Consider the following 12,899-nt stretch of genomic DNA (forward strand, 5'->3'; position numbering starts at 1 on the left):
AGAAACACATAGTAGAGTAGAATGGACATGGACAGTGGAGTGTTTATATGTACAAAGTTACAGATTTGCCAACAATCAGATTTTCTCACCTTTGCTCTGTTTCCATTTCGCAACCGCATCCTCAAACAGCTTCTTCGCTGGCACATTAGCGCCTAGTCTCGCACAGAGCAAGAATGCACCGCTGAGCTTTCTGTGCAGCGAATATGTTTCCTCAGGCGGCGGTGCCAGTCTCTCTCTAACCATCAACCCAATCTTCTCCCTTACTCGGTCGGTGATGGTCTGGTCCTTGAAGTCATAAAAGTCGCTTGTTCGGCCAGAATCAAAAGGCTCAGCAAGAGTGAGGATAGAGTCGACGTGGGCGGTAAGCATAGCCTGGCTTTCTGCTCCAGTGAGGTAGCCTAGTTTGATAGAGAGGTCGCGGCAGGCATTGCGGTCGTGAGTCGAAGCCGCGATCAGCAGCTGAACGTACGGCGTCACAAAGCTTTCTGGGAACTCTCTTGAGGCACCAAAGTCTAGCAACTCCAATCTGCGTGCGGATGGAGCACTGCCTCTGTTGTAGAGGAAGTTGGTCCAATTAGGATCGGTCTGCATGAATCTCCACTCCATCAGTTCGCGGAGGCAAAGACGCAGCACTTGTGTGCCGATCCAATCCCGCTCGTCCTGTGAGAGATCGGGAATCTTGGTGACACCTTTACCGTGCATAAGCTCAGCAGTCAGTACTTCAGGGCCACATGCCTCGAGGAAGACTTGCGGGACACGGAAAGTGGCAGTTTCATCCTCGAGGAGGGTTGCGAAACGAGAGCCACACTCCGCCTCACGTGTGTAGTCGCACTCCCATCCTAGCTCTGTGCGAGCGTTGGCGATGGTCTTATCCAGGAAGAGTCCAGGCGGCAAAAGTCGTGATGCTGTAAGGAGCAGAGAGAGATTGTTGAGGTCAGAGTCGATGCTACCACGAACGCCAGGATACTGAATCTTGACGGCAACTTCACGGCCATTGGAAGCCAATGTAGCGCGGTGGACCTGGCCAATCGATGCAGCAGCCATGGGCACATCCTCGAAACTCGAGAACAGGTCTTTCCAGTCAGCGCCTAGGTTGGCAGCAAGTTGCTTGTTGCGTTGCCATGGAGGCATATAGTCAGCGCTGTCTTGGACACGCTGGAGCACGGCATTGATGGCAGGAGGCAACATCTTGGAGTCCTGGAAACTCATCATCTGGCCGAGCTTGAGAGCTGCACCACGCATACGAGAGAGTTTGGCAACCAGTCTTTCCATGTTGGCAGGACTGAGTAGGAGAGAACCACTTGCGGCAGCAGCAGCACCTCCAGTCACTCGTCGTAGACTCTCGCCGACGGCACCGAAGGCCATACTCGTGGCCAAACCTCCGTACTGCCACAGCCTACCGAAGCGAGAAGAAGGTACAGCGGATTCGCGCAGCTGATAAGGAGTGTTGGGCGTATCAGGCTCAAGAGTGGAAGAAGATGCGGCGGCAGTGGCATCTGCAGCCATGGCATCGGCCAGCTCTTGCGTCTCCTTATCGCTGATCTGTGTCTTCGTTTCAACCACAGGAGCGATTGGCTCAACGGCGGGTGCAGGCGAAGCAGTAGCATCAGGTATTGATGCACCTGGTCTCGCGCTGAACGTATCAGCATTCTTCTCTTCGGCTTTGATGCTCTCCTGAATTGGTTGGGTTGAGCCCTTTCTGGCGGCCTTCATCTTGAGTTCGTAAGCTTTCCTCCTGTCCTCTCTAGCCCCGCCACCGAGTAACGAAGCGACCCTAGGGCTGTGGAAGATGTCAGTGTTGATGCCTTCGGGCATTTCATCCTGTGCTGGAATAGCTTCTTGTTGTGGAATTGGAGGCTGAGCAGGATGACCTTTAGATGAGTAGTAGACGTCCTGGTTAATCTGACCATCCTTGACGTGTTCGTCACCACCTTGAGTGTCTTCTGTAGACTTGGGAATCTTGGTGCGAGGTAGAGATGACAATTCGACAGATGAGTCTGTTGGTCTAGCATTGAATGTGTCTTGTCCTGGTGTGGACATTGATTGGGAGTGACCGGAGACGGACGGAATCTGAAATTCAGCCTTACGCTGCATCTTGACCGTGTCGTCGGCATGACTGTCTTGGGCATTTGGGCTGGGAATCGTGGATGCGCTAGACTCGGTAGGGTGCAAGTCTTTGATGACAGACTGCTGTTCAAAGGGGTCTTTGGGAGCATCCGTCACTGGTCGCTGGCTAAAGGTATCTGTGCCCTGGCGACTCGGCGATGGATCTAGATTTGCGCCTTCGGGAGGAATAGTACCATCCGGTAGAGGGTGACGACGAGCCTTTTCTTGAGTGACGTGCAAGTCGTCTGTCGGTGGTGCTTCTGCAGCAGCGTTTTGTTCCGATCTATCCCAGTGATGATCCTGACTCAGTCCCTCGTCATGTATATCGGTTGCGTCTGCGCCTTGGACTGTTTCTCGACTCGGTATAGGCTCCTCATGTCGACTCGTCTGTGTGTAGGCTGGTCCGGTTTCGTTGACCCTCCGTGACAAGGCATAGGCGGCTCGTGCGGTGAGAGTGACGCGATCTGTCTGGTTCTTGACAGCCTTTGCTAGACTCGACGTCTGTGTAAAGAGTTCCCATTGCTGAGAACGAATGTTGAAATGTTGCTTCGCTATCGATCCCGAGGCGCTGAAGAGCCTGGCTGCATCCAACAGCCGTCTGCCCGCCATGATGTCGTCTTAATTGTCGGATGTACGCTTCAGGTGCTCATTCTCGGATGCTCTCGTCCCTCGCCTGCGCGTGTTTCTGTAGAGAATCAAAATCGCTGACGTCGGTACCGTCGAAAATGCGGGCAGCTGTCAAAGCTTCATTCCGTCCACGCCTGCAACTGTTCCTCAGACCATGACCCGCATGTAGTCTTGATTGATAAGTAGGTCGCCAAACAACAGAAATCTGCCGAGGTGCTTCGTGACATTGGACAGATCAAACAAACTGTTGTTGGTCGCTGACAAGATTGTCTTGATCGGTCAAATACTCATCATCCAGATTTCCGTCTTTTGCTTTCACCCTATCCACCCTCTTGTCACACATCCACTACATCTTCATTACACCTTGTAGTCGTAGACATCAGCAAGACCGTCCGACATGAGAGTTGGATGTCTTCAATTCGCACCCAAGCTGGGCGAGGTGCATGGGAATATCCGCAAGGCAGACTCTCTGCTGCAGGATACCTTGTCTTCTGACCTCGATCTTCTAGTCTTGCCAGAGATGGCATTTTCGGGTGAGCAATGCCTAGCTGTATCTTCGTGGTAAAATTGAATGTCTTATTCATTCTGACAAACAGGTTACAACTTTCCCAATCTAGAAGCCATCCAACCGTTTCTGGAGCCTACAAACAATGGCCCTTCAGCAGAGTGGGCAAAACGTACAGCTGCAAGGTTGAACTGTGTAGTTGCCGTCGGATATCCAGAAATCACACCGGAGGGTAAACGTTACAACACGGTAGTCAGCATTTCACCAGACGGCAAAGTAGCAGCCAGCTATAGGAAAACCTTCCTCTACTACACAGACGAGACATGGGCATCCGAAGGCGACACTGGCTTCTACAACGGCACACTCGGTTCACTCGGTCAAGCCTGCATGGGCATTTGTATGGACATCAACCCTCGACGCTTCGAAGCTCCTTGGTCAGCATATGAGTTCGCAAACCACTGTGTGGATTCGGGTACGCCTTTGGTCGTCTTGTCCATGGCTTGGTTGACCAGACTGCTGCCTCAGCAATTGCTAGAAACTAGCTTGCAACCGGACCTCGAGACTCTGAGTTACTGGTTGGAAAGATTCGTGCCAGTGGTGCAGAGCGAGAGAGAAGGAGGGATTGTGGTAGTGATGGCCAACAGATGTGGCACTGAGCCTGGCATGGTAGCAGGTGTCAGTCAGGGTGTTGATGACGAGGGTCACGAAGTTGTGGGGTATGCTGGAACGAGCTGTGTGATGGTGGTCGAACAAGGAGAAGTCAGAATCTTTGACATCTTAGGCAAGGCAGAGGAAAGATTGCTCAAGATTGATACTACCGAGGTGAGTTTATCGGTGCCTGGAGACACATGTCAGTGATGCTAATCGGAAGTAGCCTCCTCAATTCGCACTGCGCGCCAAAGTGTCGTGATCGAGTATGTTATCCACAGAGGGTCAGGCGCAGTTGATGTTTGCGTATCCAGAGTTGTGACAGCGGAATGTCGAAAACAAAACAAATGCGCGTCGAGCATCTCAGAAACATCACGAACACGCAGAGAGTAGACTCGAAAAGGTGTCAAGGCATTTCATCATGTAATTTCCATCAACCAGAAGTTTTTTGTTTTGTGATACGCATCCCCTAGCAAACAACTAGCGCCATATTTTGATTCTTGATTGTCATTCCCTGCGTGATTCACAAGCCCCACGATGATGGAAAAAAGGGGACCCTTTTCCTCCTTCCGTTGAGAAAGGGAACACGGGCCCAAAAGCGAAACAGTCGGCTTCTTTCAGAAGCAGGTCGGCAGTGACGAAGTCGACATCGAGGGAATATGTTGGCTGCTTGATATCGTGGGCGAGTCGCTTAGATACCGATGCGGGTCTTGCGCCAGTGACGTCTCTTGGCGTTGTATCTGAAGGAGCTCCGTTAGTCTACGGGTTCTGTGTGTTCGTGTGCGCTTGCGTGGCTGGCCCTCGGTGTGTTTTGGATGGGTGGAAGGTGTTCGCGGTGTTTCTTCAGAGAGTTCGGTCGCGTTTTCCCGTCGCGTTGTGTCGACATTCCAAGCTCTTTTCTTGCCATTCTTTCGGAAGCGGGACCTGAGTTCAATCGTACCTGATGGTGTTGTTGGTGCGCAGACGGATCCACTGAGGGATGGGACGGTTCTGCTTCTGGGCCTTGGCCAGCTTCTGCTTGGTGCGGAAAGACTTGTGGGACTGTGTGGTTACATGGTGTCAGAGGGAGAGTGTTCCTGTATCTGCAGCGCTGACGGGACTCCTTACAGGCATCTTGACGGTCTTTGTCGCTGGTCGTGGAGAGGGAGAAGACGCCGGCTGTGAAATTCTACGAATTCGATGTGGCAGGTGCGTGCGTCACCTTGGCGCTTGCCGAACTTGGCGGAAAATCCCGTGACAGCCAGCAGTTACGACCACCCGAGGCGAACGCCAGCTTCGACTGGGAGCGGTCTCTTCACTTGTTATTGTCGACTTGTCTATGATATGATCCGAACCAATCTAACTTTTTGCAAAACAGCATTCGTGAATGCCATCATTATCAACATGTATGCATTTTAAGCGTGGCGTATCGCAAAAGAGTCATCTGGCATGGCTTTCGACTGCACCAATCGGTAGTCGTTGAGAAAAACAAGTCTTGTACGAAACAGGTCTCAGAAATCCGAGTCCTCCTCGTGAATGGTTTGAGCCAGCAGACCATATCTGCCTGCACCCGGTGTATCGAGTACACTGGTCACAGACAAGGCGGGTGAAAACATAGGGTCTGAATGATACATGTCTTTGCGCCTTGGAGAAGCACGATATTGCTTTGATGTAGGACCCCTCACGACAGGCTCAGAAGCGAGGTGCAAGTTGGAGTGCAAAAAGGAATAGACAAAATGCAACAGCAAGCCACACGAGATGCCTGTGATAGAGGCGACACCCAGATAGATGTAGAGTGTCTTGGCAATAGTCAGCATATTAATAGAGGAGCATGTGGGGTAGCGAGCAAAGAGCTGGGGTAGAATGACCTCGAATTTCTGCAAGAGTCGAAGAGGAACAAGAGCGCAAGTCACAAGCAGGTGAGCGAAGAGGACCAGTGGCTGTAGCAGGAAAAGCAGCAGGGCTGTGATTGGCGAGAGAAGAGCCTTTGCGGTCAGGGCGATGAAGCAAAGTAGAAAGTAGAGGGGATATATGAGGTAGTAGAGGGCAGTGAGTGACGACGCGACGTATTGATTCATGCTGGCGGCCGACGTCTCGGATAATGGCTGTAGATGACACAATGCAAGCCCTTGATGTCAGCGTGGGAAAAGCAGCCTGAAGCACAGCAGAAGACGAGATGTGCTCATGAAGGATCGGCGACAGAGGACCAAGGTGGTGAGTTGCGCAGGGGAGCTTGTCACTGCTGTCTTGGTTGCGGAGAAAGCACGAAGGAGCGGGAGCGGCTTCCTCAGCGTCAGTTCTCCAGAGCATCGCTCGTCCAGACGATCATCCTCGCCATCCACAGCACTTTTCCATGGGCAACACTCCGTCGTCTGCCAAAGCGGACAAGGGCAGCCAGCCCGCATCGCCCGCCCATGCTCTGCACCACCAACACCATGACCCGAGACGCGAGCCCCGACGCCGCGAGTCCATCGCCGCTCTGACCAACAAGACGTCGGCCGCATCGCCCTCGCTCGACACGACATCGGCCAGTGGCCAGGCCATCTTCCCCTCGGTCTACTCTCCCGCGGCCTACTCGCCCTCGCAACCACGCTCCACTCCCGCCTCGTCCCACCAGCGCAATCGCTCCAGCACCACAAACACCCCCAAGCAGCAGTCGCCCTCGGTACCCCGCCGTCACAAGAGCCTCAAGTCGCCCAGTCCCCCTCCAGAGCCACGCCTGTCGCCTGCATCACAGCCTGTTGATGTCCCTCAATCACAACGCACTCCTCGCCCTGCCTCTCCTGCCACCGAACCTGCCTACCACCTCCCCCCGGCAAGCTTCTCGCGACCCCCGCGTCTGCCCCTCCCAATTGAGCAAGAAGACCACACTCCTGGCTCTCCTATCATCTCGGCCGTATTGCCAGATGACGATCCCGAACCCGCCGACCTTCCCCGACGCTCGAGTGTTGTGAGCAGCACCGTCGACGACGATGACGAAGAGCCAGATGGCTTCGAGGGCTATGAAACAGATGCTGGCGGCCCAAAGGTCCCCACCCTGATAGAATGGCGCAATGCCCAACCCGGCGACCGCGTCTATGTGACAGGCACTTTCACAAACTGGGAGCGCAAGTTCCGTCTGCACAAGGAGTAAGTCGACGAAGCCGTGGCGTGACCGACGCATCCCAATCTGAGAGCATCCAAGAACTGACCGAACACCACAGTGGTCCTAGCAAACACAAGAACGCCTTGTCGGCCACACTACAACTGCCACCCGGTACTCACCACATCAAATTCATCGCCAATGGTGACATGATGACTTCCAATGACCTGCCCACTACCGTCGACTACACCAACATCCTCGTCAATTACATCGAAGTCTCATTGGATCAGCTGCCTCTTGTTCAACCTGGTAAACCTGTACTTCCTGGACCTCCTCCAGTCAAGCCGCAAGAGCCTTCACGACCAATGGATATCCGACCCAAACCAGCTGCTCAGGCGGATAAGCATGTCCTGGCCTCGAATCAACCACAAAACACTCCTCCCAAGTCAAGTCACGAACCTCTTGCGCCCAAGTCGACTACAGGAACACCCGCTCAGGCCCCAGCAGACGAGCCAAAACCTCGACAACAACCACCCTTGGTTCGCCAACCGAGCAGAGAATGGACACAAACGATACCGGCTTATCTTACAGATCTCGACTCTTGGTATCCGCCGCCCTCGGCAAAAGATGACGCTCAGTCTCCTTCTGGATCGGCTGCGCGTTATAGATTCGAGCGTGCCAATGCAGCTGCCGAATCTCAACCAGCACCTCCGTCACTTCCCATGTTCCTCAGCAAAAGCATTCTGAACGGAACCACACCAACAAAGGACGACAGCAGTGTTTTGATCATGCCAAACCACACGGTATTGAACCATCTAGCGACGACAAACATCAAGCAAGGCGTGCTGGCCACGAGTGCGACTACGAGATACAAGAGAAAGGTATGTACTATGTCTTCTGTTGCGCTCTTCCAGAGGTTGTCGATACTAACTATGGCACCACAGTTCCTGACGACCATCATGTACAAGCCGCGAAGCGATGGTGAAGAATAAACAAAATGACCGGTCAAAGAACATTTAGATCCACATGCATTGTACATAATTTAATCTTCTCGCTTCTCCTTTTTCATGATAGAATTTGTGGGATACGGGCATTTTCTCTTCTCCATCTATGTAATGCAAAGAGAGCACAGGATTAAGGAACAACACGCACTACCATATTCTCCTAGAACATCCTGACTTTTGATACTTTGCTGCATGCGGCTTGCTGGTTGTAGGACTGCGAGTGTTGAGTTTTTCTTGAGTTCTTGTTGAGTGATAGATGGCGGCTTTCCTGGAGCCCTCCTCACGCACAAGACGGCAAAATTCTCGCTTTGCGCCTTAGAAACAGAGAGGTAATTGATGCAGTGGCCCGCTTCATGTTAAAACGAGTTCTAAGAGGCATGTTCCCGATAGACGGAAGGAAGATTGGTAGTGCTTGCAGATTCTGTGGTTGTTGGTTACTTTGATATTCCTCTCTACATGTGTACAATAAGACTTTTGTTCGCATGCTGCATGATCTTATGCACCCATTCCCATAGCCCAGAATCCACACTCCATCTGCATCATCAAGAGTTAGCCAAACGGACATCGAGATGAGTGGTTTACTTGCCTTGGTTGCATGAATGAAGATTTTTACCAACTCCTCGATCCTGGAGGGAGATTGCTTGGAAATGTGTCCCTCGACCAATTCTGCAATTACATTAGCACTTTTTCCATTCATCCAGCCGCCTCAAGAACACGCTTACCCATTCCCTTCCCAACAGCTTGGGTGTAGTCGTCAGCAATGTAATTGTCTATCCATTGGCGGTAACGATTGGCATCCTTGGGAGCAGCAGGGTCTTGCAGAGCGGAGAGACGCTGAGCAATGTGGTGGTAGCCGAGAAGGCAGGGGAACATTGCTATTTGGAGGGCGAGCCAGTCTTCTGATGCGCCGATGTCGAGGATGTAGCGGCTGTATGCTGTGCAGGCTGCAAGCCATGTTAGGTTGAAGATTCTGGAGCGAAAGGTTTTGATAGTCGATGTACCTTGGTGCTCTTCTGAGTTGCGAAGTTCATCCATTGTGACACCTAGTTCTAGACACTCGGAGACATGCAGCTTGGTCTCGGTATGAATGTGCGTGACGATACCGGCGGACTATGGTCGTGGTTAGTCTAGCCGGAGTAGTGCTTCAGGACAACCTACTGCTGCTACGCCTTCAAGAGTTTTAGCCTTGTAGCCGGCAAGTGCGTTGGCTCTGGCAAAATGGGTCTATGTCATTAGTGAGTATTGTCTCCATTCCCTCGACCGTGGGGCTTACCAAGTAGAGATAATCTTGGACCATGTAGAATTTGAATCTCTCGACAGGCAGAGTGCCGTCACCCATCTTCTCAACAAACTCGTGCTGTGTGAATTCCTTCCAGACTTGTTGCACATCCTCACGCTCTAGCAACCAGTCCACAAAGCCGCCACTGCGATCGATGTCAGTCGGGCCAGAAGATACTGTGACCTAGTCGACTTACGGTGGGAAGGGCATGATATTGAGGGAGTGGAAATGGTTGATCGGACCAGAGCCTTTACCAAGATCGACGCTGGTCTTGATTCCAGCTTCAACATAGCGACCAGCTGCACGTACTGCTCGTTCCATACTGAGACCATTGGCGACATTGCAAGCGATTGCAGCTGTGGAGAAATTAGTTTCTGCTCAATTTGTACGAATATGTGACGCATACAAGCAAGCGAGCATCCCGTGCCGTGAGTGTTCCTCGCGATCTGGTATTTCGACTCGAAGACACAAAAGTCACCGTCCGTGTAGAGTACGTTGACCAGGACTTCTTTCTCTGCATCAGTGGTAGCAACCTCATAGTTCTTCTTCAACGGAATATGTCCGCCTTTTATCAACACGCTCTTGGGGCCCAACTCGGCGACTGCCTTAGCCAGCTGCTTCATGCCATCCAAATCCTTGATGTCGTCGATTTTGTTACCCGATTCTTCCAGTAGCAAGAGTGCTTCAGGGATGTTGGGTGTGATGAGACCTACGACAGGCAAGAGCTCTGTGCAGAGTGTCTTAATGGCCTCCTCTTTGAGCAGTCTTGCTCCACTCGTTGCGACCATCACCTTGGCTGCGTCAGCCGTGTGGCATAGTGATTTAAACATGGAGGCCTACCGGATCAACAATGCTGCATGCGGGTTTATATTTTCTCAATGCGTCTGCAACAACCTTAATAGTGCCAGCAGAAGCCAACATGCCTTTGCTCAATCAGCTCGAGTCGTGGATGTATCGGCATATAATTCTCAAGAATGGCAGTGCGTTGAACCAAGAACAAAGAGATGAATTTACCAGTTTTGACTACATCAATACCAACATCCTCGGCGCAGGCGTCGATACATTTCTTCACAAAGTCTGATGGTGTTTCGTGAATACCAGTAACACCCTGTGTATTTTGCGCGGTCAAAGCAGTCGTTGCAGTCATCGCATAACAACCATGAGCGGCGATAACCTTCTGGTCGGCCTCGAGGCCTCTGTCAATGACAAGAATTAGCCATTCGCAACATATACTTGGACACTTGATCTCTTACGCGCCACCAGAACTATCAGACCCTGCGACTACAAGAATACGTCTTGTATTTGCCATCTTTGTGATGTGTCCGATGATAAATGTGGAAAAGGTGCGTTGGTTGAATGTCAAGGTCGCGGCTGCCGTCATCGGGGTGTTTTCACCGAGCCGCTTCCGGCCCGCTCTGTTATTTAGCCTCCTCCACCACAGCCTCTTGGAAATCATAATAGATGGGTATTTATATGCTAATCAGTTTCTCAGTCCGAATCTGACTCTTCGAACTCAGAAACATCAGGGTCTACTTCATTGTCAGTTTGTTTTTGTCGAGTTTTATGGATGATGCAGTCGGCTCACCTCTGACGAGCTGGTACTCAAAGCGACCTTGTACCTTGGTGGCTAGGGTATCACGAACCAAGTCCTGCTCCTCACTGCTGAGAGCACCATCCAGTGAAGCCATGTCAATCGAGATGGCAAGACCGCGGTTGCCGGGTCCTAGTCTATCGATGAAATCAAGCAGACCATTCGCTGTGAAGACTGATAGGCCATTGAAAGTGATACTCCTCAAGTTTTCCAAGTATGACAGTGTATTTAGCGTGCTGTCAGACAGCAGCCAACCACCAATGAAAAGATCCTCCAGTTTAAGCAAGTTTTCTCCGAGAAGCTGAAGCTGATCGTCTTGGAAGTAGTCAGATGTTCTCATGAGGTGTAGATGCCGCAGGTCTGTCAACTCGCATACAGCGTCGCAAAGCTGATTACGAGCGGTAGGCTCTAGAGGGTCAGGATCGGCCTTGAGAAACAGGCTCTGAAGCTTTGTCTGCAGCCCGATGGCTGCATGAAATGCTTGGTGCTCCCTGAGCACATACATGTAATCGTCTTTTGCAGTGACTTGCAAGTCCTCCAGATCGATGCCCTCCTCGCTCAGTACGGGTGCTAAGATGTCTGGGGCCGAAACAAAGTCGATAAGATTGACTTCACGCAGGTTTGTGCACTGCCTCAGCCAATCAATCATGCCGTCTAGAGTATCTTTTTGCATCTCCTTGAGATCGTGCGATGGTTGTGTTTCGGTCAACTTCAGCGTCTCAATCATCGTGCAGTTCTGCATCATTCCTAGTCCCTCAATTCCTTTCGCCGGAAGTGCGAGTCCTAGATATTTTAGGGATGCTCCATGCGTATTCAGCGCCTGGCATGTTTCAATGCCAATGCCGCACTCTCCATTATTCTCAAAATACTGTAATGTGTTCTTGGGCATACGATTCAGGAAGCGTGCAAGCTGACTATCAGAATCGTCGTCGATCCTGTGGTATGACATTAGCACAATACTCACAGTTAGTAAAGTTTACTCACCACTGGTAGATGTTGATTCTGTCAAGATGTGGACAGTGCTTGTGTAAGAGCTCCTGGATGGTTTCATCGCCGAGCGTCTTACCATCCCATAGCTCAAGCGATCGCAGCCTACCCAAATCGGGCGCCCAACGTGGCAACGTACCGGAAAGGACTGCGTAGCAATGTCAGTCTTGCCTTTCTGATTTCACTGAGATACATACTGTTGTGTTCGTTGAGAATAGGTTCGGTGAGTCCCTCGAGCATGGGCGCAGCCTTCACGATTGCTGAGTTGTTGTCAGTCAGGCGCAATGCATTGGTTGTGTAAGTGTGGCATGCCATCTCCAATCGCAGCAACTGTCTGGCGCATATTACTGGATTTCAAGGCACGAGCCTTTCCCCTAGTCTGACTAGTAATGTTGAACCTCGCAAGAGAGCCGGAGAAGAAGTTTCTACACCAGTGTTAGAGGAGGAACATCTTGAAGCGACGACTTTACACTTACTGATATATCCTACCTCTGAATTTGTCGTCGTCCAGTAGGTTGTAGACATCACGTAGGTCAAGCACTCTCAGGTAATGGCAATACGGAAATAGTGTCTCCCCAGTGCACGAGAGCAAGATGGATCGCCACAGGATTGACCACCTCTGGACAGCCTGTTCTTGATCTTGCAATGGCAATGCCTCATTGCCTCCACTCTTGACTGGTGCATTGTGACTCGCACTGAGATGTGATTCAGTCTTCCTTACTTGAAAGATGAAACAAAAGGAACTCTTACCGGTAGAGGTTCGCCAGAGCTCCTGAGCCAGCTAAATATTTGCTGGTCACAGCACACGAGTACAAGCTCGAAAAGTCACCCCTGATCGATAGGTCAGCGTTGGCCAATACATTATAGCGGCATACAGTGGTAACGAAAACAAGAAAAGAGCAGTAGAGTAGATAGGTAGTCATACCTTGAAGCCAATTCATCGAAGAGAAGTTGCCACACATCAGGTGGCAACCTTACATCTGTCGTGACGGTTTCAGCTTCGACGGACATCTTCTTAGCTGGTGTTGACACAAGGATAGAAATATAGGATAAAGTAGGACAGGTTAGATTGGTATAATGCTTGGTTGCTC

At 51.3% G+C, this 12,899-nt stretch overlaps 7 protein-coding genes across 7 annotated transcripts; 2 read left to right on the forward strand and 5 right to left on the reverse strand.

Moving 5' to 3' along the window:
* Window positions 1-75: 75 nt before the first annotated feature.
* M436DRAFT_41021 (ABC1-domain-containing protein) lies at window positions 76-2,715 on the reverse strand (the record flags this gene model as incomplete). The annotated part of the gene is made up of 1 exon (XM_013573997.1): window positions 76-2,715. One exon carries the CDS (start codon window positions 2,713-2,715, stop codon window positions 76-78), a length of 2,640 nt encoding a protein of 879 aa, XP_013429451.1.
* Window positions 2,716-3,130: 415 nt separating this feature from the next.
* M436DRAFT_71035 (carbon-nitrogen hydrolase) lies at window positions 3,131-4,148 on the forward strand (the record flags this gene model as incomplete). Its single annotated transcript, XM_013574335.1, has 3 exons — window positions 3,131-3,266; window positions 3,330-4,060; window positions 4,113-4,148. 3 exons carry the CDS (start codon window positions 3,131-3,133, stop codon window positions 4,146-4,148), a joined length of 903 nt encoding a protein of 300 aa, XP_013429789.1.
* A 429-nt stretch (window positions 4,149-4,577) lies between these two features.
* Window positions 4,578-4,999, reverse strand: M436DRAFT_79961 (60S ribosomal protein-like protein L39; the record flags this gene model as incomplete). Its single annotated transcript, XM_013574427.1, has 3 exons — window positions 4,578-4,626; window positions 4,827-4,927; window positions 4,994-4,999. 3 exons carry the CDS (start codon window positions 4,997-4,999, stop codon window positions 4,578-4,580), a joined length of 156 nt encoding a protein of 51 aa, XP_013429881.1.
* A 377-nt stretch (window positions 5,000-5,376) lies between these two features.
* On the reverse strand, window positions 5,377-5,943 carry M436DRAFT_41567 (uncharacterized protein; the record flags this gene model as incomplete). The annotated part of the gene is made up of 1 exon (XM_013574087.1): window positions 5,377-5,943. The coding sequence occupies one exon, from the start codon at window positions 5,941-5,943 to the stop codon at window positions 5,377-5,379; it is 567 nt and encodes a 188-aa protein (XP_013429541.1).
* Window positions 5,944-6,689: 746 nt separating this feature from the next.
* On the forward strand, window positions 6,690-7,828 carry M436DRAFT_10536 (uncharacterized protein; the record flags this gene model as incomplete). The annotated part of the gene is made up of 3 exons (XM_013573917.1): window positions 6,690-6,994; window positions 7,069-7,246; window positions 7,352-7,828. Coding segments are annotated over 3 exons (960 nt in total), but the record flags the coding sequence as incomplete, so codon positions are not given.
* Window positions 7,829-8,446: 618 nt separating this feature from the next.
* On the reverse strand, window positions 8,447-10,539 carry M436DRAFT_41510 (uncharacterized protein; the record flags this gene model as incomplete). The annotated part of the gene is made up of 11 exons (XM_013574081.1): window positions 8,447-8,485; window positions 8,511-8,617; window positions 8,668-8,895; window positions 8,953-9,061; window positions 9,110-9,175; window positions 9,225-9,375; window positions 9,427-9,586; window positions 9,637-10,021; window positions 10,071-10,153; window positions 10,245-10,426; window positions 10,484-10,539. 11 exons carry the CDS (start codon window positions 10,537-10,539, stop codon window positions 8,447-8,449), a joined length of 1,566 nt encoding a protein of 521 aa, XP_013429535.1.
* Window positions 10,540-10,718: 179 nt separating this feature from the next.
* M436DRAFT_71039 (uncharacterized protein) lies at window positions 10,719-12,819 on the reverse strand (the record flags this gene model as incomplete). Its single annotated transcript, XM_013574336.1, has 8 exons — window positions 10,719-10,759; window positions 10,816-11,756; window positions 11,806-11,956; window positions 12,006-12,068; window positions 12,121-12,233; window positions 12,285-12,503; window positions 12,559-12,639; window positions 12,734-12,819. The coding sequence occupies 8 exons, from the start codon at window positions 12,817-12,819 to the stop codon at window positions 10,719-10,721; spliced, it is 1,695 nt and encodes a 564-aa protein (XP_013429790.1).
* Window positions 12,820-12,899: the final 80 nt, after the last annotated feature.

Source organism: Aureobasidium namibiae (assembly GCF_000721765.1).
Source record: "Aureobasidium namibiae CBS 147.97 unplaced genomic scaffold scaffold_4, whole genome shotgun sequence".
NCBI lineage: Eukaryota > Fungi > Ascomycota > Dothideomycetes > Dothideales > Saccotheciaceae > Aureobasidium > Aureobasidium namibiae.